The sequence below is a fragment of the Cololabis saira genome, chromosome 8 (assembly GCF_033807715.1).
Source record: "Cololabis saira isolate AMF1-May2022 chromosome 8, fColSai1.1, whole genome shotgun sequence".
Taxonomy (NCBI): domain Eukaryota; kingdom Metazoa; phylum Chordata; class Actinopteri; order Beloniformes; family Belonidae; genus Cololabis; species Cololabis saira.
The window spans coordinates 10793189-10815185 of NC_084594.1; the positions used below are offsets into that span (position 1 = coordinate 10793189).

General features: G+C 41.3%; 1 protein-coding gene across 1 annotated transcript in view; it reads left to right on the forward strand.

The window, feature by feature from the left end:
• LOC133449272 (neurexophilin-2) overlaps window positions 1-15700 on the forward strand; it is an 88095-nt gene extending 72395 nt beyond the window's left edge. Inside the window, exon 2 of the mRNA XM_061728407.1 lies at window positions 14320-15700. Within this exon, the coding sequence (XP_061584391.1) occupies window positions 14320-15126 (807 nt within the window). The 3' untranslated portion in view covers window positions 15127-15700. The remainder of the gene's footprint in view (window positions 1-14319) is intronic.
• Window positions 15701-21997: the final 6297 nt, after the last annotated feature.

The window sequence follows — 21997 nt, forward strand, 5'->3', positions numbered from 1 at the left end:
AACAATGAAAGGATATCTTAATTGTCGTGATGTGGTATATCAGGTTTCGGCAGTCAATTGCAGAGCTTATTTGACCTTATTCAATAAGTCAGCATCTCTATTTTTCTCCCTAAACCCCATCTGCAGGAAGGTGAGCCTTGTCACTTTTGTCTCTCAATCTCAGCTGCAGTCGTCTCCTCATTCAACAATCCCGACGTTTCATTCTTGAATGTACTTCCAGGTCGGTTATAGCCTTTCATCTATGCGGTAGCTAAGTATGCTTTTTGCTCATACGAAGCTCCGAATTAAGTTAGAAGATGATTCATGTTCCTCTTTCCTAGAAAATGTACAAGATCTCCTTACTCTCTCCTCTCCCCCCTCTCACTTCTTCACTAATAAAATTTTCTTCACTATATCCCTCTGTCTCCCCAGCCCTGTAATCTGATTGTCCTTTCTATGATTGTCCTGTTATTGAGTTGCCTTGGATCATACATATGTATAAGTCCGCTATAATGTTTATTTCACCTTCTGTTACTGTTTCCTCCAGTATCCAACCCAAGAGGAATACCTTCACTAATGCTCTGTTAACACATGTAACGCATCAGTCTGTGAGAAGCTTTGTTGCTCAGAGGAGAGTCCTGCCCTCGGCTTAATGTTTTACTCACCTTTAGGTCTAATGGGTTAAAGGGCTCTGAGTAAAGAATAGAACAAAGTTCAGCCCGGTGCCCCATAAATTAATAAATACATGAACAGTGGTGTAACACGGGACTCCACAGAGGGCCCGGTGAACAACTGGAGAAAACATTTGGGTTTCCTAAACACGTATCTTTTAACTTTTGCCGCTATCTACTGTAGAACTTTCAACTGTGGGCTTCTCTGTTTTACGACGGAGTATTAGGGCCAAACTAAGACAAAAACAATTTGGAAATTACGAGAATAAAGTCATAATATAATGAGAATAAAGTCGTAAAATTACGAGAATAAAGTCGTAATGTTGTGAGAATAAAGTCGTAATATTATGAGAATTAAGTCGTAATATTACGAGAATAAAGTCGTAAAATTACGAGAATAAAGTCGTAAAATTACGAGAATAAAGTCGTAAAATTACGAGAATAAAGTCGTAATGTTGCGAGAATAAAGTCGTAATGTTGCGAGAATAAAGTCGTAATGAATAAAGTGGTAATTTATGAGAATAAAGTCATAATATTATGAAAATAAAGTGGTAATTTATGAGAACTCTAACAGGAAGAGCATCTTCTCCCTGTGTTAAAATGAAGAATATTGAGCATCTTGTGAAGTTATATTTATATATTTATAATATATTACAATTTTATTCTCGTAATATTACGACTTTATTCTCGTAATATTACGACTTTATTCTCGTAATATTACGACTTTATTCTCGTAATTTTACGACTTTATTCTCATTACATTATGACTTTATTCTCGTAATTTCCTTTTTTTGTTTTTTTTGTTTGGCCCTAATACTCCGTCGTACTGTTAGTAGCTTCAGAGTAAAGGATAATTTTGTGTTATATCAAACACAGAAAAAGGATTGTTTTTCATTACATATGAACATAGACAGAGGTGTCAAAAGTATTCACATTCATTACTCAGGTAGAAGTATAGATACTAGAGTTTAAAAATACTCCTGTAGAAGTTGAAGTATCAACTCAAGTTTTTTACTCAAGTAAAAGTATAAAAGTACTGGTTTCAAAACTACTTAAAGTATAAAAGTAAAAGTAATGTAAGGGGGAAAAAAGCCATTAAGGACAAAAGCCATTGAAAATGAATGCATCTTAGTATAATGCAAATATATTAAAGAACTAAGGCTGGGTATCGATTCAAACGTCAAGTATCGATTCGATTCCGATTCTTAAGATTCAGAATCGATTATCAAGATTTGATTCGATTCGATTCCGATCTTGATTTGGGTTAGTGTTATTAAAACTGTTTTTTGAGCTGTTGCATGAATTATATGACTGTAGTTATGCAAAATATTACTACTAGTATTATATTGAGATTAAACAGCAAGTATTGGCAGCTAATGATGCTGTAAGGACCAATTAGCTCCCAGAATGCTGATAGAACTGCTTTCAGAAACATCATGTGGGTCAGAATTACCAAACAGATCCAGGGCAGCAAACAGATATGGATGAAATCGGTTTTATTTTTTCCCACATTCCGTTTTTATTTGTTCCATTTTCGGTCTATTTTGGTTTTTAATTTGATTCGATTCGATCCGATTAGATATTGATTTGGCTTAGTGTTATTTAAAATGTTTTTTGAGCTGTTTCCTGAATTATATGACTGTAAAATAACTAGTGAAATAATAATTTCACAATAATTATTGTGAAATAACTAAGAAATAAATAACTCAAACAGGCCTTTCAATATCCATTTAAAGTGCAAAAAAGAAAGAAATTGCAAGAGTTCATGCAGTAAACAAATCGTTTTAGCTTATCTAATTTATTCTGTCACCACGCACACATATTGCCATGAAGCACCTGGCATTTTTCAGAAGTGTCATGACAAACTGTGTGTCCGACTACTGGGATTAAAGTTCACCTGGAGAAAATGATGGAAAAAAAAAAAAAATAAAAAAAAAATCGATCTTTAGACATAAGAATCGACTTTTAGGAATTAATATGAGAATCAATTTAGAATCGGAAAATGATTTTTTTCAACACAGGCCTATAAAGAACCATATATGTGTACTATTGAGCATTAACATGTGTTTCAGAGAGCAGGAGATATGATGACTAGTTGCCTATAAGTATTGTAATGGTGCAAAAAGTCAAACTTCAGAGGCATGTTATCATTTATCCTAACCTTTATTGGAATGTACATCCAAGTTTAGTTGCAGGAATCTGAGGGAACGGATGTAAGAACAAAACTGGACAAGAACATCTGAAACAACCACAACCAAATTCACTCTATCCGGATGGAGCAATTTAACTGGATAGTTTTTTTTTAAAGGCCGAAATGAAATAGAGTAACGAGGCTGTTTTTAAAATGTAAGGAGTAAAAAGTACAGATAATTGCGTGAAAATGTAAGGAGTAAAAGTAAAAAGTCGTCTGAAAAATAATTACTCCAGTGAAGTATAGATAACCAAAATTTCTACTTAAGTAAGGTAACGAAGGAAGGAAGGAAGGAAGGAAGGAAGGAAGGAAGGAAGGAAGGAAGGAAGGAAGGAAGGAAGGAAGGAAGGAAGGAAGGAAGGAAGGAAGGAAGGAAGGAAGGAAGGAAGGAAGGAAGGAAGGAAGGAAGGAAGGAAAGAAGGAAGGGATGGAGAAAGGGAGGCAAGAAGGAAAGAAGGAAGGAGTGATGGAGAAGGAAGAAAGGAAGAAAGGGAGGAAGGGAGAAAACAAGGAAAGAAGAAAGGAAGGAAGGGAAAAAAGAGGAAGGAAGGAAGGAAGGAAGGAAGGGAGGGAGGGAGGGAGGGAGGGAGGGAGGGAGGGAGGGAGGGAGGGAGGAAGGAAGGAAGGAAGGAAGGAAGGAAGGAAGGAAGGAAGGAAGGAAGGAAGGAAGGAAGGAAGGAAGGAAGGAAGGAAGGAGGGGTAAAAATTACAGATAATTGCGTGAAAATGTAAGGAGTAAAAGTAAAGAGTCGTCTGAAAAATAATTACTCCAGTGAAGTATAGATAACCAAAATGTATTTCTACTTAAGTAAGGTAACAAAGTATTTGTACTTCGTTACTTGACACCTCTGAACATAGATAGATAGATAGATAGATAGATAGATAGATAGATAGATAGATAGATAGATAGATAGATAGATAGATAGATAGATAGATAGATAGATAGATAGATAGATAGATAGATAGATAGATTCTGTCAGCATAACCTCTAAGCATCAGTGTGTTGTTTTATTATAGAGCTGGTTGTTTGGACATGTTTTTGTGCCTGTGCATACCTTTTCATCACCCCGACAGCTCCCCTCCGGCTGATGCTCTAAAAGTTACTTCTCACCTATTGTGACTTAACTGAATAGCGCGAGGCTTTAGTTCTCAAGTCGTCAATCTTTTCCAGGATGCGACAGCCTGATATGACCTTATAGCAAGCATTCGCTGTTTCAAAAAGTCCATAGCTTATGGATTTCTTGTCAAGAGTAAATATCTGATATTTCTTCTAACGTACCCTCACCCTTTACATTGATTTAGTGTCGAGAATAAAAAAAATTTCATATTTATGCTAATGGAAAGTCCATCTGTATATTGGTTTCTGTTGGCATTTTATTACTTTCGTGCCACAGACGAAGAGGCCCTTCCTCCATACTCATCTTTTTCCCCTCAATCGATGTTTGTTAAAGTTGCTGGCTTAGAACGGTTGCTTTCCTCCCTTCCTCAGACACATTCAATCCATCTTCGGACCGCACTGTGTAATCATTTTTTAGCTTCGTGCAGTTGACCCCGAAGGTCGGGCCGACGCTGTTGTTGTGATGTTGCGTCTGAAGATGGTTAAGGATTATGATGATCATGCTCGTTTGAGCTGTGTGCCATACACTGGAGAAATGATTAGGCCTGCACCGGCAGAGTGTTAGCCTGACAGATGGCAACACATGGAGCTAGCTGACAGCACTGCTGACAGCGCGCTCACAGGAAGTCCCCATATTGCATGCACGGTGCACAATGTTTGTTGCTCTATATATTCTGATGTTTGTCTTCCATCAACCGAAGCTTCTTCCTACCTGTCAGTGCCGAAGTCGGCTCACATCACACCATCACCGTCTTAAAAAATTGGAAGGCTTCTGCACAGGCCTTCTGTTATTGCACCAAAGAAATAAGGCCCAGTCACTTGTCATTTATCAAAACCTATATTTTATTTTATTTCTTTTTCACAATTCATTCCTGCTGCAGTCAATAAACTTCCAGTTATTTTCTCACCAATCAAATTAGTTAGAAATCAGCTCTGCAGGCGTGTTAATGAATGGCCAAACAAAATAAGGATACTTTAATTTAATACATTAAGGGCTTCATTGACTGCTGTACTTTTACTTCTATAAATACCAATCTGTGGGTGTTGTTGAATTCAGCAATTGATGAAAGATGAGTTTACCGGTAGGTTTGTTATGTGGCCCTGGATAGGAACGATGGAAGGAGAAAATGTCTTTGCTTAAAGGAGACCTATTATGAAAAACATGTTTTCTCTTGATTTAACATATATAAAGTGGTCTCCCCTCAGCCTGCCAACTCAGAGAAGGAGGAAAGCAACCAAATTCTGCAGTGTCTGTACAGCCGCCCGGATGAGCCGTCCAGTGTGATGTGGATCTACGAGCCGTTCAGATTCTGCTCCCGTCGTTACGTAACGATGGGAGCGATCTACATAGGTTGGCCTCCGATACGTGAAACCACGCCCACAACTAACTCCGCCGGCCGGAGCTTCCGCCATTTTTTCGTAGCGGTGTATCGCGTCATTCAGGCAGCCAATCAGCACAGATCCTCATTATCATAGACTGCGTTTACATGCAGTCAATAACCCTTTTAAAACCCGAATATTAGCAATAACCCGGTTTTGCATGGCCATGTAAACACCATAACCCAGGGGTCAGCAACCCAAAATGTTGAAAGAGCCGTAAAACACAAAAAACAAATATGTCTGGAGCCGCAAAAAATGAAAAGTCTTAGATGTATAAGCCTTAGAATGAAGGCAAATGGCGAAAGACGAAATGTCGAGAAAAAAGTCAAAATTTCGAGAAAAAAGTCGAAATGTCGAGGAAATAGTCAGAATTTCGAGAAAAAAGTCGAAATGTTGAGAAAAAAGTCGAAATGTCGAGAAAAAAGTCAAAATTTCGAGAAAAAAGTCAAAATTTAGAGAAAAAAATCTAAATTTTGAGAAAAAAGTTGAAATGTCGAGATTAAAAAGGAAAGGAAAAAGGAGGAAAAAAAGAGACAAAAAGAAAGAAAAAAAAAGGAAAAAAAAAAAAGGTCAAACATTTTTGAAAAAGCTCCAGGAGCCACTAGGGCAGCGCTAAAGAGCCGTGGGTTGCCGACCCCTGCCATAACCCCTTTGAATAACCCGAATTTGCCCAAATATGACCCGTGGGTTACTCCTTTTAAAACCCGAATATTAGGTCATGTAAACGCCTAACGGGATATCCCGATCAAACGGAACATGAATTTGTTTTCTGTGCATGCTCTGTTCACAAGGAATCCTGGTCTTTTGAGTCTAGGAAGTTCTTATAAACACGGAGAAACGCAAGACCACGCCACACTTTTGGAGTGAGGAGGAGACTAATCACTTCATAAATGTAGTGAAGGATATGAACATTTTGGCATTTGTAGACGGTAGAAAGTACGGGGATTCGAGTTTACAAGAAGGTAAGCGAAAAGCAGCAGAAGGTGCGCGAAGCAGTATTTGTTTTGAATTTGGATACAGGAAGAAGAAGCGGAAATGACGGTAATGGCGTCATGATGTTCTCCGCGCGTCACTGGTTTGATCCAGATATCCCAAATGATTAATCACCATGTATACAGGGATAACCCTGTTTGCTCACGCATGGAAACGGAATATTCAGAATGTCTCAGTAACCGGAATATTAGCATAGCCTGAATTTTGACTGCATGTAAACGTAGTCATAGCCTCCCCACCCCCTCAGAATCCTGCATAGATAATGAGGTTAGAGAATGAGATGATAAAGACATGGCTCAGAGGCTGAATTTCTAATTTATTTTGCAAAAAAAAAATCAAAAGCTTGTTTCTAAGACATTCAAGGCCTGTTTAAAATAGGTATTAATACCATAATAGGTCCCCTTTAAGTCCGCTAGTTGTCTTGAAATGCTTCTTGTGAGCGTGTTTGTATGTGTGTGTGGTACGTGGTGGTTGATCCATTAGAAAAATAGTTAAAAACTAATTTTAAATAGTTTTAAAGATCCTAACAAATCCTCAGGGGAAGTGCATGCAACCCCTCTCAACAGCTGTAGTGCTTCTCACTGTCACTTCATGACAGCTTCGAGCTTGGAAGTCTGTGTGTGTGTGTGTGTGTGTGTGTGTGTGTGTGTGTGTGTGTGTGTGTGTGTGTGTGTGTGTGTGTGTGTGTGTGTGTGTGTGTGTGTGTGTGTGTGTGTGTGTGTGTGTGTGTGTGTGTGTGTGTGTGTGTGTGTGTGTGTGTGTGTGTGTGTGTGTGTGTGCTGGAGTGTGTACATACATGCATATGGATGGCAGTGATGTGATTGATGAGACATGAAAGAGAGCAGACTCTGATTTCCAGTCAGTCAGCTCTGTGAATAACCACCCAGGCTGTGGATTAAAGGCAAAAAGCTGTCTGAACAAACAAAGACCTACATTTATTACCTAACATGCACAGTTGTTTTGCTCTCTGAAGCAACTCTGACAAAAAAATTAAAGTGTATTAACAAAAATAGATGGATTTGTTTTCCGGAATTGAGGAGATGAAACGTGGCAACATCTAACAACTGGGATGCTTAAGGACATAAAACTCTGTGAAGCAAGAAAGAACAGTACAGAGAAATGACCTATGCAACATTTAACAATATAACAATGCGTGTAAAAAGGGAAGGAGATGCAACAGAATTATTACACGTGATGCACTGGTAGTTTTGTGTGACGAGAAACAAGATTCAATTTGACTTTTTTGAAATAAAGAGATACAATTCACCAAGAACTGGTTCCAGTTTGTGGGTTCAACTTCCAGCGTTGACAACTGCTCTGCTTTTTACCGAAGGATGAGGAGAAGGATGGAACAGTCCCCACTGCTGAATATGGACCGTCTTAAGATGCCTCGCGTCTGCTGTCATCTGACATTGATTTATTGAGGATCTGAAACCTGATCAATTTTAGATTTGATCCACACTTTGGCCTTTAGCTGGTTTTCCCATTTAATATGACCAGACTCATTCATTTCACACTGGCAGTAACAGAGTTTCTAGAAAGCATGGGGGTGGGATTTATTTGATCAGAAGAGACGATTACAAGATGTGAGTTAGCCTAACAAGTAATATCCATGCTGAATGCAAAGTAATAGCCCACCCGGGGATTGTGAAATGTACACTGAATATCTGTGTGAACCGCACACTGCCCTCTTGTCAAAACCGGCTTGCATCACAAATCTTTTAGCGTCATCTTTAATGTGGTGGATAAATGTACTAAAACTGTGTATTTCTGCATCAAACAAGCTGGATTCACATTGTGAAGCAATTAATTTAAAACTGAACTTTGTTATGAGCAGTACTCGAGTTGAGGGGGGATGAGGGGGGATGGCATCCCTCCTGAAATAAAAACGGTCAAAATCATCCCCCCTGTAAAACTTCCATCCCCCCTTTCCATCCCTTATGTTATTTCATCAATGAATGTGGTATTACTGCTATTTCAACATTTAGAGTCATCACCAGAAAAATAACACCTGAAAAAAGATTTATCTACTTATTACAAGCAAAAAAAACTTTCAGATTTTGCAGATTTTTCTACTTACCGTATTTCAAGTGAAAATCTACTTGAAACAGGTGAAAATTGTTGTTTTTTTCCAGTGATGAGTCTTGTTTTTAACTAGAAATAAGACAAATATTCTTGTTAAGATTTTGAGTTTTTGCAGTGATCCATTTTACTTATCCTGTGAAGGACAGAGTCATATTGATAAGTTCAGAAAACTGTTTTTTATTGTTGTGTTTTGATGTATTTGATGTAAGCCCAGTGGATATTTAAAGCTTACAGAAGGCTGCATTTAACTGCTGCTATGTCATTCCTGCAGTATTTCTGCAGGTGTTTTGGTCAGTGCTATTATTTGTAATATATTATATTATTTGTAATCAGCACAAATTATCTGTCCCCATATGATAAAATCCACCATCCCCCCTGAATTCTTTTTACAACTCGAGTACTGGTTATGATCCTTAACCCCATCCCAAACCTGACCAAGCAAGAGTGAAATCAACAGAGTACAAAGGAAAAGGTAAAATAATGAAGGGGGGGGGGGGGTCTCATCTGCACCTGAATTCACTTTCTAGGAGGAAATGGGTATAGACAATGGACGGGGGGGGGGTTATCAGGACGTCCTGTGGCTAAAACGTAAGGCTCTTACACATTTCTCCTTGCCATCCCCCCATTCTGTAGCAGAGTGAGAGGTGTGAGAATTTAACAACTTTAAGTGTGCTGCATCTTCACACGGAAGAAGAAGAAGGAAAACTTTTGCCTACAACACGCATCATTGGGCCCTATTCTTATTCACTCGCTCTAAATAATTGAAAATGCTGAATTTTGTGAGATACAGAAATAAGAAAACTTCTAGTTTTGGGGGAGAAGATGAGATCAGGTGCCACAATTTTACCAATGGCTGAAGGAACAGTTGAATGAACGTGATTGGTACTGGCAACTGGCTTCGTGTGTGTATCTTTTCACACCGAGGAAAGGAAGACGTCAGTAGTTAAAACCCGCTCACAAATCAAATCTGCCGGTGAGGAAAACTCGACCCAGACACTTCCTCCTAGTGAGGAAAACCTGGACACTTCCGGCTGGTGAGGAAGACCCGGACACTTCCTCCTGGTGAGGAAGACCCGGACACTTCCGGCTGGTGAGGAAAACCCGGACACTTCGGGGTGGTAAGGAAGACCCGGACACTTCCTCCTGGTGAGGAAGACCCGGACACTTTGGGGTGGTGAGGAAGATCCGGACACTTCCAGCTGGTGAGGAAGACCCGGACACTTCCAGCTGGTGAGGAAGACCTGGACACTTCCTCCTGGTGAGGAAAACCTGGACACTTCCTCCTGGTGAGGAAAACCTGGACACTTCCAGCTGGTGAAGAAGTCCCGGACACTTCCTCCTGGTGAGGAAGACCCGGACACTTCCTCCTGGTGAGGAAGACCCGGACACTTCCTCCTGGTGAGGAAGACCCGGACACTTCCACCTGGTGAGAAAGACCCGGACACTTCCGGCTGGTGAGGAAGACCGGGACACCTCCAACTGTTGAGGAAGACCCGGACACTTCCTCCTAGTGAGGAAGACCCGGACACTTCCGGCTGGTGAGGAAGACCCAGACACTTCCGGCTGGTGAGGAAGACCCGGACACTTCCGGCTGGTGAGGAAGACCCAGACACTTCCGGCTGGTGAGGAAGACCCGGACACTTCCGGCTGGTGAGGAAGACCCGGACACTTCCGGGTGGTAAGGAAAACCCGGACACTTTCTCCTGGTGAGGAAGACCCGGATACTTCCGGGTGGTAAAGAAAACCCAGACACTTCCAGCTGGTGAGGAAGACCTGGACACTTCCAGCTGATGAAGAAGACCCGGACACTTCCGGCTGGTAAGGAAGATCCGGACACTTCCAGCTGGTGAGGAAGACCCGGACACTTTCTCCTGGTGAGGAAGACCCGGACACTTCCTCCTAGTAAGGAAGACCCAGACACTTCCTCCTGGTGAAGAAGACCCGGACACTTCCGGCTAGTGAATAAGACACGGACACTTCCGGCTGGTGTTGAAGACCCGGACACTTCCGGCTAGTGAATAAGACACGGACACTTCCGGCTGGTGAGGAAGACCCGGACACTTCCGGCTGGTGAGGAAGACCCGGACACTTCCAGCTGGTGAGGAAGACCCGGACACTTCCAGCTGGTGAGGAAGATCCGGACACTTCCAGCTGGTGAGGAAGATCCGGACACTTCCTCCTGGTGAGGAAGACCCGGACACTTCCAGCTGGTGAGGAAGTCCCGGACACTCAAAGCTGAATCTGTCTAGTTGCACTATTCAAACCACACCAGTCAGCTTCTCCACATCAAGGATGTCCCACACACACCGTTACTCTCTCGTCCACGCGCATGCAAACTTACACATGCACACCCTGTTTAAAGGACCATGACACTTAAATACGAAGAAGGTTGACGGCATCATCTCCTCCCCCTCTGATTATTTTTAAGGATGAACATCATGTTTCAGGCACATGGCGCTGAGTTGCACCTGGTTTCCGGAATGCCAGTTTCATGTTTGTAAGGACACCTGTTTGAGGGATTTTCCTCTCTTGCTTGGTTCAGTATACAAAGGAGGCCAATTGAGTTAAGATTGGTGGCCCACTTTTCTGTAAATGTTACAGCTTCCTGTCTGTCACAGAATATATTTTAAAACCCTGCTGTTGGTTTATAAATCTCTGAATGATCCAGGGCCAAAATACATCTCTGATATCCTGGTGCATTATGAACCAACCAGAACCCCCAGGTCATCAGGGTCACACCTTCTTTCTGTATCCAGAGTTAGAACCAAACACAGTGAGGAAGCATTCGGCTTTTATGCTCCCCACCTGTGGAACAAACTCCCAGAATACATCAGGGCTGCTAAAACTCTCAGTTCCTTTGAGTCAAGATTGAAAATCTTTTTATTTACTGCTGCTTTTCAGTAATCAACCATTATGCACTGCAACCTTTATTTCTTGCATTTTATTTTTTTTAATTCTTTTTAACTGATGTCTGTCTTTAATTACTGCTTTTCAACTCATTTCTACATCAATATTTCAACTCCTGCTTTCTCTGTAATGGTTAGAGTCCCTCAGGTTTGAATCCAGCAAATGCTATTTGGTTTCATTTTATTGCTTTTTTCTTTTGTTTAAACTTTAAATCATGTTTTGTATTTGTTTTAATGTCTTTGTAAAGCACTTTGAATCACCTTGTTGTTGAATTGTGCTATATAAATTAACCTCGCCTTACAGTTACATGCACAGTTTCCCCAAACAGTAATGGGCCTACTGTGAGACAACAGGGCTAAGCAAAAAAGCAACCATTTCAGTTATGTAATCCTGAAGGGGCCCCCCTTCAGAATTACATAACTGAAATGGTTGTTTTTTTTAAAAAGAAATATCCATCCATCCATTTTACGCCGCTTATCCGTTCCCGGGTCCCGGGGCAGCAGTCTCAACAGAGATGCCCAGAGATTCCTTCAGCTCTTCCTCCAGCTCTTCCGGGGGAGTCCGAGACGTTTCCAGGCCAGCCGAGAGACTTAGTCTCTCCAGCGTGTCCGGGGTCTCTTCCCGGTGGGACATGCCTGGAACACCTCCCTAGGGAGGCGTCCAGGAGGATCCAGTACAGATGCTCCAGCCACCTCAGCTGACTCCTCTCAATGTGAAGGAGTAGCGGCTCGACTCCGAGCTCCTCCCGGGTGACCGAACTCCTCACCCTATCTCTAAGGGAGCGTCCAGCCACGCTGCGGAGGAAACTCATCTCGGCCGCTTGTATCCGCGATCTTGTCCTTTCGGTCACTACCCAAAGTTCATGACCATACAGTAGGTGAGGGTAGGTGCGTAGATTGACCGGTAAATCGAGAGCTTCGCCTTTCGACTCCACCACGACGCACCACGACGGTCCGGTACATCGACCGCATAACTGCGGACGCTGCACCGATCCGTCTGTCAATCTCACGCTCCATCGTTCCCTCACTCGTGAACAAGACCCCGAGATACTTGAACTGCTCCACCTGAGGCAGGACTTCTCCACCCACCCGGAGAAGACACACCACCCTTTCCCGGTGGAGAACCATGGCCTCGGTCTTGGAGGTGCTGATTCTCATCCCTGCCGCGTCGCACTCGGCCTCAAACCGCGCCAGCACATGCTGAAGGTCCCGGTCCAATGAAGCCAACAGGACAATGTCATCTGCAAAAAGCAGAGATGAAATCCTGTGATTCCCAAACCGGATCCCCTCCGGCCCCTGGCTACGCCTAGAAATCCTGTCCATAAAAATTATGAACAGAACTGGTGACAAAGGGCAGCCCTGTCCAACATGCACCGGGAACAAGTCTGACCTACTGCCGGCGAACCAGACTCCTACTCTGATCATACAGAGACCGGACAGCCCTTAGTAGAGGGCCCCGGACTCGTTACTCACTGAGCACCCCCCACAGAATAGCACGAGGGACACGGTCAAATGCCTTCTCCAGATCCACAAAACACATGTAGACTGGTTGGGCAAATTCCCATGAACCTTCGAGCACCCTGCAGAGGGTGTAAAGCTGGTCCAGTGTTCCACGACCGGGACGAAAACCGCATTGTTCCTCCTGAATCCGAGGTTCAACTATTGACCGTATTCTCCTCTCCAGTACCCTGGCGTAGACTTTCCCGGGGAGGCTGAGAAGTGTGATCCCCCTGTAGTTGGAACACACTCTCCGGTCCCCCTTTTTAAACAGAGGGACCACCACCCCGGTTTGCCACTCCAGCGGTACTGTCCCCTTCCTCCATGCAATGTCGCAGAGGCGTGTCAACCAAGACAGCCCTACGACATCCAGAGACTTGAGGTACTCGGGGCGAATCTCATTCACCCCCGGTGCCCTGCCACTGAGGAGCTTACGAACCACCTCGGTGACCTCGGCTTGGGCGATGGATGAGCACATCCCCGAGTCCCCACTCTCTGCTTCCTCAGTGGAAGGCATGTCAGTCGGGTTGAGGAGATCCTCGAAGTATTCCTTCCACCGTCCGACAATTTCCTCAGTCGAGGTCAACAGCTCGCCACCCGCACCGTAAACGGTGCCGGCAGAGTACTGCTTCCCCCTTCTGAGGCGCCGAATGGCCCGCCAGAATTTCCTCGAGGTCGACCAAAAGTCTTCCTCCAAAAGAAGAAATATACTATAATACTATATATTTATATACAATAAAAGAAATATATATATATATATATATATATATATATATATATATATATATATATATATATATATATATATATATTTATATACAATAAAAGAAATGTATATATATATATTTATATATATATATATATATATATATATATATATATATATATATATATATATATATATATATATATATACATATATATATATTTTTTTATCTTTACATCTTGCTTCATTTGTTAGCCGCATGTCTGTAAATACACAGATTAGCTCTCACCCTTTACTCTACTGCTGGTCTGGCTGCAAGTGATCATCCTTTGGGCTTTCCTGCTTGTCTACGTTAGCAAACATCAACCAATGTTACATAAAGTTAATGCCTTGATTTCGAGCTCTGGCTTGTTCTACCCTGCGGAGTAATGGGATTGATTCCTCAAGCGTACCACATGGGAAAGCCCAACCTTCTGAATCCATGTTTCGGAGACTGGTAAACTGCTGTTCCAAGCAGGAAAAGCTCACCCTAAACCATCATGGCAACTGGTTTTCTGTGGGTGACATGTACAATATATGGGGGAAGAAATCATATTGGCATCCTAAAAATGTTAAAATTCTGACTCTGTCTTGAAGATAAAGTCAGGAATTAGTTGCAGCTGACCCATCCATCCAATCTAACCACATTGTAGCTTGTAAGATCTCTTGTTGTCTTGATTACCAAGGAGTTTTGAGGCCTTTGAGGACTGTCTGAAATTGTTAATATTTTTTTCTTTCTTCATTGTCCTCTGCAGGTCCAAGGATTGGAGAAGCAAGTGGACTTCTCACATTTGGGCCCTGTGGGGTCCGTGATGAAGGGTCTCCCATACGGCATGGGTGGAGGCACGGTTGGGGGAGCAGTTAAGCCTCCGTACCAAACCCGCATCTTCTCTACATCCATTGACCAGACACCCATCAAGTCCAAGCCACCTACTTACAGTTTCTTTAACCCGTATGACCCAAGCCGGAACCAGTCCCTGCTTCTGGACCAGACAGGTTACCGCTCCAAGCGCAAGCCCTCTCTAAAGACAAACATGAAGACCAAGAAGATCTTCGGCTGGGGAGACTTCTACTTCTCTGTGAAGACCGTAAAGTTCAGCTTGTTGGTCACCGGGAAGATTGTGGACCACATCAATGGGACTTTCACAGTTTTTTTCCGTCACAACTCATCCAGCCTGGGGAACGTATCGGTCAGCATTGTGCCACCAACCAAAGTGGTGGAGTTTGAGGTTCTTCAACAGCAGCAGATGCACCCCCACACCCAGCAGGAAATCCAGATCCAGGAGACACACCAGTCCACAATCGACCCCAAAGAGGCAAAGACCCTCAACTGCAGGGTCGAGTACGAGAAAACCGACAGGTCGAAGAAGTCCAAACCCTGCCTGTACGACCCATCTCAGACCTGCTTTACAGAGCACACCCAGTCCCATGCCGCGTGGCTCTGTGCCAAGCCCTTCAAAGTCATCTGTATCTTCATTTCTTTCTTAAGCATTGATTACAAGCTGGTTCAAAAAGTGTGTCCAGACTACAACTTTCAAAGTGACCGCCCTTATTTCGTATAAATAAATGAAACACAAGAGAACAACGAAGAAAAAAAAAAAAACAAGACTCTGTTAATGACCACAATGATGAGTATAATGATTACGATGGGAATTAAACTCACTTTGATTATGATGGAAAAAGCCGGGGACAGTTTTTTTGCCTCTGAACTGCTGTGAATTGTGGATTTAAATCGTGTATAATCAGTTAATGGATGGTTAGGACATGGCTGATTCCTCTGACACATTTTCCAACTTTGTATTTGTTAAACTCGGTTTTTATGTTTTCTGTAAATAATGTACTCAACCTCAGCAGACTTATTGTTTTTAGATATGTTACTTGGTGTTATTACTTTCTGGAGTTGGAGAATGTGGTTAAAAACAGCTGAAAATCGGATTATGCTCTTTGAGTACAGAGTGAGCCTGTTAGGCAGCCGTTCATCACTGTCTGGCAGACGTAATGTTATGGTAGACTGACTGTTAATCATCCTTTCAGCTCTACATTTCAAACCATGGATATAAGAGAGTTATATGTATGAGAAATGCTACGCTGGATATGCATACAATATACTGTATGAACAAGCACATTAAAATCTCTTAAAACGGTCTTTTTATGGGTGAATGTTTTTATTCAGAGCTTCGAGCACAATTGCAGGGCAAAAGCTATGCAGCGTAGTCACGTTATCTAACTCTGCAAAGACACTATTTTGAATTAAGCCACATTTTTTTTAGATTAGGGATTCATACTCTTAGCTTTCACTGAAGATATGCAGTTTTAATTTTCTGAAATATATTGGATGGGAGCTTGTTAGAGATTGAAATTCAACATGAAAACCAACCATGAAACATTCTTAAGATGATAATGTTTCCCTTTTTTTAAGGAAGCTGACATTTACAGTAATATAATACAATGTTACTATCAAAAATGACTTTTAATTACATATTCATAGCTGAACAGAAAGGAAAAATAAATGCTGTATTGGAATTAAGAGCCCTGGCACATTTTTGTTTGTTTAAATATAAGCAAATAAACTATTTCCTACCTGAGGGAACATTTCCCAGTTTTGCCTCAACTTTCTGGTTTCTCACATTTTAGCAACTACACTTTCACTGCAGCCAGTATTATCACTGAAGCTACCTAAATTACATTTCCTTTACTGCAGCTCGATTTTGTTATGCAGAGGTTATGAAATTCTGCAGGATTACATCGCCACTACAAAACACTGTGATTAAGCTTCCATATTAAAATTGCAAGCAAGGACCACATCTTCAGGGATGGAAATCAACTAGCACACTTCAAACACAAGCACCTTCTCCCTGACTTTTCTGTACAATCTTATTCACAACCAGGACAATTATTTTCCATGCTACAGGTTTGCTCTGACAATATCAGTGCTCAGAATTTCCCCAAAGCACACACCCTCCGTGCTTATTTGATTCAATGTCTATACTTTAGGGTCCTGATCAGTGATACAGAGCTTCATGAAGAATTTGGTATGTATCTTAAAGAAGAAAGTGAAAGTGTTTTGCTCTTTGCTACAGAATCCTTTCGGAGGTTCAGCTTAAAATCACGGGGTGAGCTTCTGTATGGCCTTCTTTTTGTCTTAATATAGTAAAGTCAGTGACTACGTTTACATGCAGTCAAAATTCGGTTTATTGCTAATATTCCGGTTACTGAAACATTCAGAATATTACGTTTACATGCGTGAGCAAACAGGGTTATCCCTGTATACATGGTAATTAATCATTCGGGATATCCCGATCAAACCAGCGACGCACGGAAAACGTGACGCAATTAGCATCATTTCCGCTTCTTCTTCCTGTATCCAAATTCAAAACAAATGCTGCTTTGCGCAACTTTTCGCTCACCTTGTAAATCTCGCTATCCCTGTACTTTCTACCGTCTACAAAGGCCAAAATGTTCATATCCTTCATTACATTTATGAAGTGATTAGCCTCCTCCTAACTCCAAAAGTGTGGCGTGGTCTTGCTTATAAACACGGAGAAACGTGTTTATAAGAACTTCCTGGACTCAAAAGACCAGGATTCCTTGCGAACAGAGAATGCACAGAAAACAAATTCATGTTCCGTTTGATCGGGATATTCCGTTTGGCGTTTACATGACCGAATATTCGGGTTTTAAAAGGAGTAACGGAATATGAGCAAATTTCGGGTTACCGTATTCAAAGGGGTTATTGGTGTTTACATGGCCGTGCAAATTCGGGTTATTGCCAATATTCGGGTTTTAAAAGGGTTATTGACTGCATGTAAACACAGTCAGTGTGTCTCAGTTGTTCATTTGTATCCAGCACATATGAACATTCAAGCACTCAATTTTTCTTTGCAACAAAAAGTGTTTTGGAATTTATACAAAATTCCGTTTGTCCAGGACAGGCCAGAACATTCATGTGCATGCAGCAGCTGCTGGGGTTCAGAGCGCTGTGTCCACTTTCAAATGGAGACAATATAAATGTGACCTCTAAAAGGGCACCTTTGTAACAAACAAAACTACAGTTTGCCAACAGTTTCACATCCCGGTAAAGACCAGGGGCCGGATGCATTGACAATGTGCACAAACAAAGACCGTGAGTACACATATTCCTGAGCAAACACGGCCGTTTACTGTAGAATATGTAAGCTAAGTGTTGTTTTAAAGATTTGTTTAAAGTCTGAGAACCTGATAGTATAAAATACCCATACGGCTTAGAGTATTCAAACAAAAATATGCCTGATTTTGTATGATATCCTAATGTCAGTGGAAAACCGACAGTAAATGGAAACAGACTGACATCAATATCATATCTGCCAATTTTTCCTGTAGCTTGCTTACTGAGGATAAGCTGACAGGGTAACAAGGGTATAGACTCATTCCTTTATTGTAATTTGTGCTTCACTGTCTCTTCTTTATGGAAGAATATTAGGGCCAGGCAGGAAAAAAAATATTTGAGAAGAGAAGATTTTTTTTATTGTGCACTTCGAGAAAAAAGTCGAAAATTTCGTGAATAAAGTCGAAATTTCGAGAATAAAGTCGAAATTTCGACTTTAATCACGAAATTGTATTTCCACTTCATTCTCGAAATTTCGACTTTATTCTCGAAATTTCGACTTCAATCACGAAATTGTATTTCCACTTCATTCTCGAAATTTCGACTTTATTCTCGAAATTTCGACTTTTTTCTTGAAGTGCACAATAAAAAAAAATCTTCCCTTCTCAAATATTTTTTATCCTGCCTGGCCCTAATACTCTTCCGTACTTCTTTCCATGGTCAGACCATCCAATGCTAAGAAAAAAAATCTCAAAGAGAAAAAAATTGGCTGCAAGTTTGCATCTGAAGAAACTACCAGATTCCTGGAACAATGTTTCCTGGAGAGACAAAATCAAAGTGGAAATGTTTTCGGTTTATCAGAATTATTAGGAACAACAAAACCCCACACCACATAACCACGTCTATTTCATGCCAACTTTCAAACACTGTGATGCAAAGGTGGCTTGTCTTACAGCTCGGAGACCATGGCACCTTGGAGTAAACAAGTCCAACAGTGAGCTCCTGTCCGTGCCAAGTATTTTGAAGTTAAACATAAAACCATCTGTCCAACAGGAAAACTTGGTTGAAACAGGATCATGTAGAAGGAAAATGATCCCAACTTTGCTGACAAATGTACCACATAGCGGAAAAGTTAAAAGTCCAGAGCATAGTCTAATTGAAATGCTGCAGCGGATAGAACCGAGTGTTTACACTAAATATTTCCATTTACCATCTTTGTGTATAATTTGGACGTCATTCTTATGTCTGTATGTATATTAGCATCTCTTAGAAGAAGTGATAAATTCCAATACAGAAAGACAATGCCACCTTTAGAAAGGTTACTAGCTGCAGCATTGTGTACAAATATTGTGTATTAAAAAGGTATGAATGGTGATAAATGAACATGGCAGTGAAAAGATTTAAAGCTGGTTCGTCTTTTTCTTTTACATTTTCAAATCACAGCAATGTACACTTGCTAAGCTGGCCAACTAGCATATTTTTTTTTAAATGCAGTTTTTTGTTGTGTGCTGTATTTAAACTGCTTGTTGAACCAATCTTTTCAGACAATAAATGTTGACACAAAACCGTTAATGTTAGTCTTGCCCATCATTTGATTCACGACCCTGAAGTTAAACAGTTGTTTGAACAAACCAATGACAGTTCAGAGTAGTTGAGGCTGGTTATAGATGACTCTTACTTTACTTCGCTGAGTGTAAACAAATACTCACAAACCTGAGAGAAGTAAAACAACGCTTAACCCCCCTGTTGTTTTTGGGTCAAAATTTACACAAAACTGATTTTAAAAGCAGAGAAAAAAACCCTTAAATGTTATTTTCTAATGAGTTCTCCTAAAGCAGGGGTCTGCAACCCAAAATGTTGAAAGCGCCATATTGGACCAAAAACACAAAAAACACATATGTCTGGAGCCGCAAAAAATGAAAAGTCTCGTATAAGCCTTAGAATGAAGACAACACATGCTGCATGTATCTATATTAGTTATAACTGGGGAAAGATTTTTTTTTTTCATTATGCACTTCGAGAAAAAGTCAAAATTTCGAGAAAAAAGTCGAAATGTCAAGATTAATGTTGAAGTACAATCTTGAGAAAGAAGTCGAAATGTCGAAAAAAAGTCAAAATTTCATGAAAAAAGTCAAAATGTCGAGATTAATGTTGAAGTACAATCTCGAGAAAAAGTTGAAATGTTGATAAAAAAGTCGAAATGTCGAGAAAAAAGTCAAAATTTCGAGAAAAAAGTCAAAATGTCGAGATTAAAAAGGAAAGGAAAGAGGAAGAAAAAAAGAAGAAAAAAAAGAAAAAAGAAAAAGGAAAAAAAAAATGGTCAAACATTTTTGAAAAAGCTCCAGGAGCCACTAGGGCGGCGCTAAAGAGCCGCATGCGGCTCTAGAGCCGCGGGTTGCCGACCCCTGTCCTAAAGGGACCCCAACATTAGAAAAAGGAGAATATTGCCTTAAATTAAATTTCCACTGAAGCTGTACACCATTTGGGTACAAATATTGTCTTCGAGTCATTTTTGACCCACTAGTTAGAATTTGAGTCATAGAGTTGATTACAGACTGTAAAAGACAGACACACTGCTGGGTGGTTTTAGAACAGAACTAAGACTTTCCTGTGCAAGTGGTCATGTTTATGTCTGGAAGAAGAGGAGCTCTCTGAAGAAGATGTGGACGAATACAACCCCAACCATTATGCATCATCTTCAGATGAAGGAACCCCTCAACTTAAAGAAGATACTATTTATCAGGAAATGACCAAATAAAATGGTCATCAAGACCATATGACAACCAGGGCAGACTGGCAGTACAAAATGTCATAAAGATCCAACAAGACATAATGCTGTTTCCCATGTAGATGACATCACTGTACCATTTCACACGTTCATCCCACCAACTATTAAAAAAAAATCATCCGGGTGATGGCAAATTTGTAGGGCTTGAAAAAATATGAAGACAACTGGAAAAGCATGCTACTAATCTTAGCAGGAGGTTACAGGTCACAGGGTGAGGCCGGGTCTAGTTTCTGGGATGGAGAGACTAGAATCTGCTCCTCTTACTTGCCCTGGCAAATAAGAGGATGACATGTATGTCCACCAAAGCAGAACTGTAAAACACATACTGTGCGCTGCAAATGCAAAAAAATATCTGCAAGATCCATGCAAGCTCACGACATTGTGTGTACTCATTTACCGTCTTGTCCAAGTAAAGTGTGGATGTATGTGTTTTAGGGGATGTGTTAAAGGAGTGTCCTGTGTTACTAGTTTGCTCTCCTGTAGTGGTTGTGATTGACCTTTTAGGGCCAATCCCAATACACCCCCTACTTTCTACCACTAGCCCTCCCTCACTACCACTACCCCTAAAAAAGAAGCCACAGATTTTAGGGCACTTGAAATCTTCCCAGGACCCTGTCCCAATACACCCACTACCCCTACTTTTCAGCACCACCCCTAAATTTTGCGTGCTACGTCACTGCGTGGTTTACGTTCGGGTACATAAGCGACTGCGTAGTTACGTTTGCACATACATCACACCATATGAGGAAGCCGAGAGCTAAAAGCTGTTTTAATTTCAGCTGTTAATATGCCACTTTTCTATTAAGTTTTAATATTTTTTCAGGCGTAAAAGTAACCGTTAAGATCCCCAACCTGGGCTCAGTTTATCCAAATAACGCCTGTTAAGAAATTGGATCCGATGTTTTCGGAGAAGAGCCGCCGGCCCGGGGCGCAGAGCAGCTCACAGTCGGGTCAACCTGCACCGTCGTCCCGGGGAGAAACCTGCAGCTCTGTGGAGAATTACAGCTGGCGGAAATAAATCATTTAGGAAAATAAATGTTGGTTTAATAGATGAAATCTAACAGTTGTAGCTACGCCTGTTAAGAAATTTGCTCCGAGAATTTTGGGATCAAAAATGCCTGCCTGTCGGCTCGGGAGCTGATTTATGGTTCCGCGTTAAATCGACGCAGAGCCGACGGCGTAAGGGTACGGCGTAGGGTACGGCGTAGGGTACGGCGTAGGGTACGGCGTAGGGTACGGCGTAGGGTACGGCCCGTGTCGCTGCGTAACCTACGCCGTAGGCTCTGCGTTGGTGTAACGCGGACCCATAAATCAGCCTTTATTCTGGCGAGGTGTGAAAAAGACTTCGCAACAACGGGCAAGCGAGTGATTATGTACATTCACTGAGTGAATATTATGAAAGTAAAATATATATTTCTCGCTAGAAATGTAATCAAAACGCATTTTTATGCAGAAACTAACTCAAAATATTGATTTTATTCACAAAAAAATAAGAAATGTCCGCCATGTTTTTTTTTTTTATTCAGTCCGCAAATGACGACGAAAAGCATTCTGGGAATTT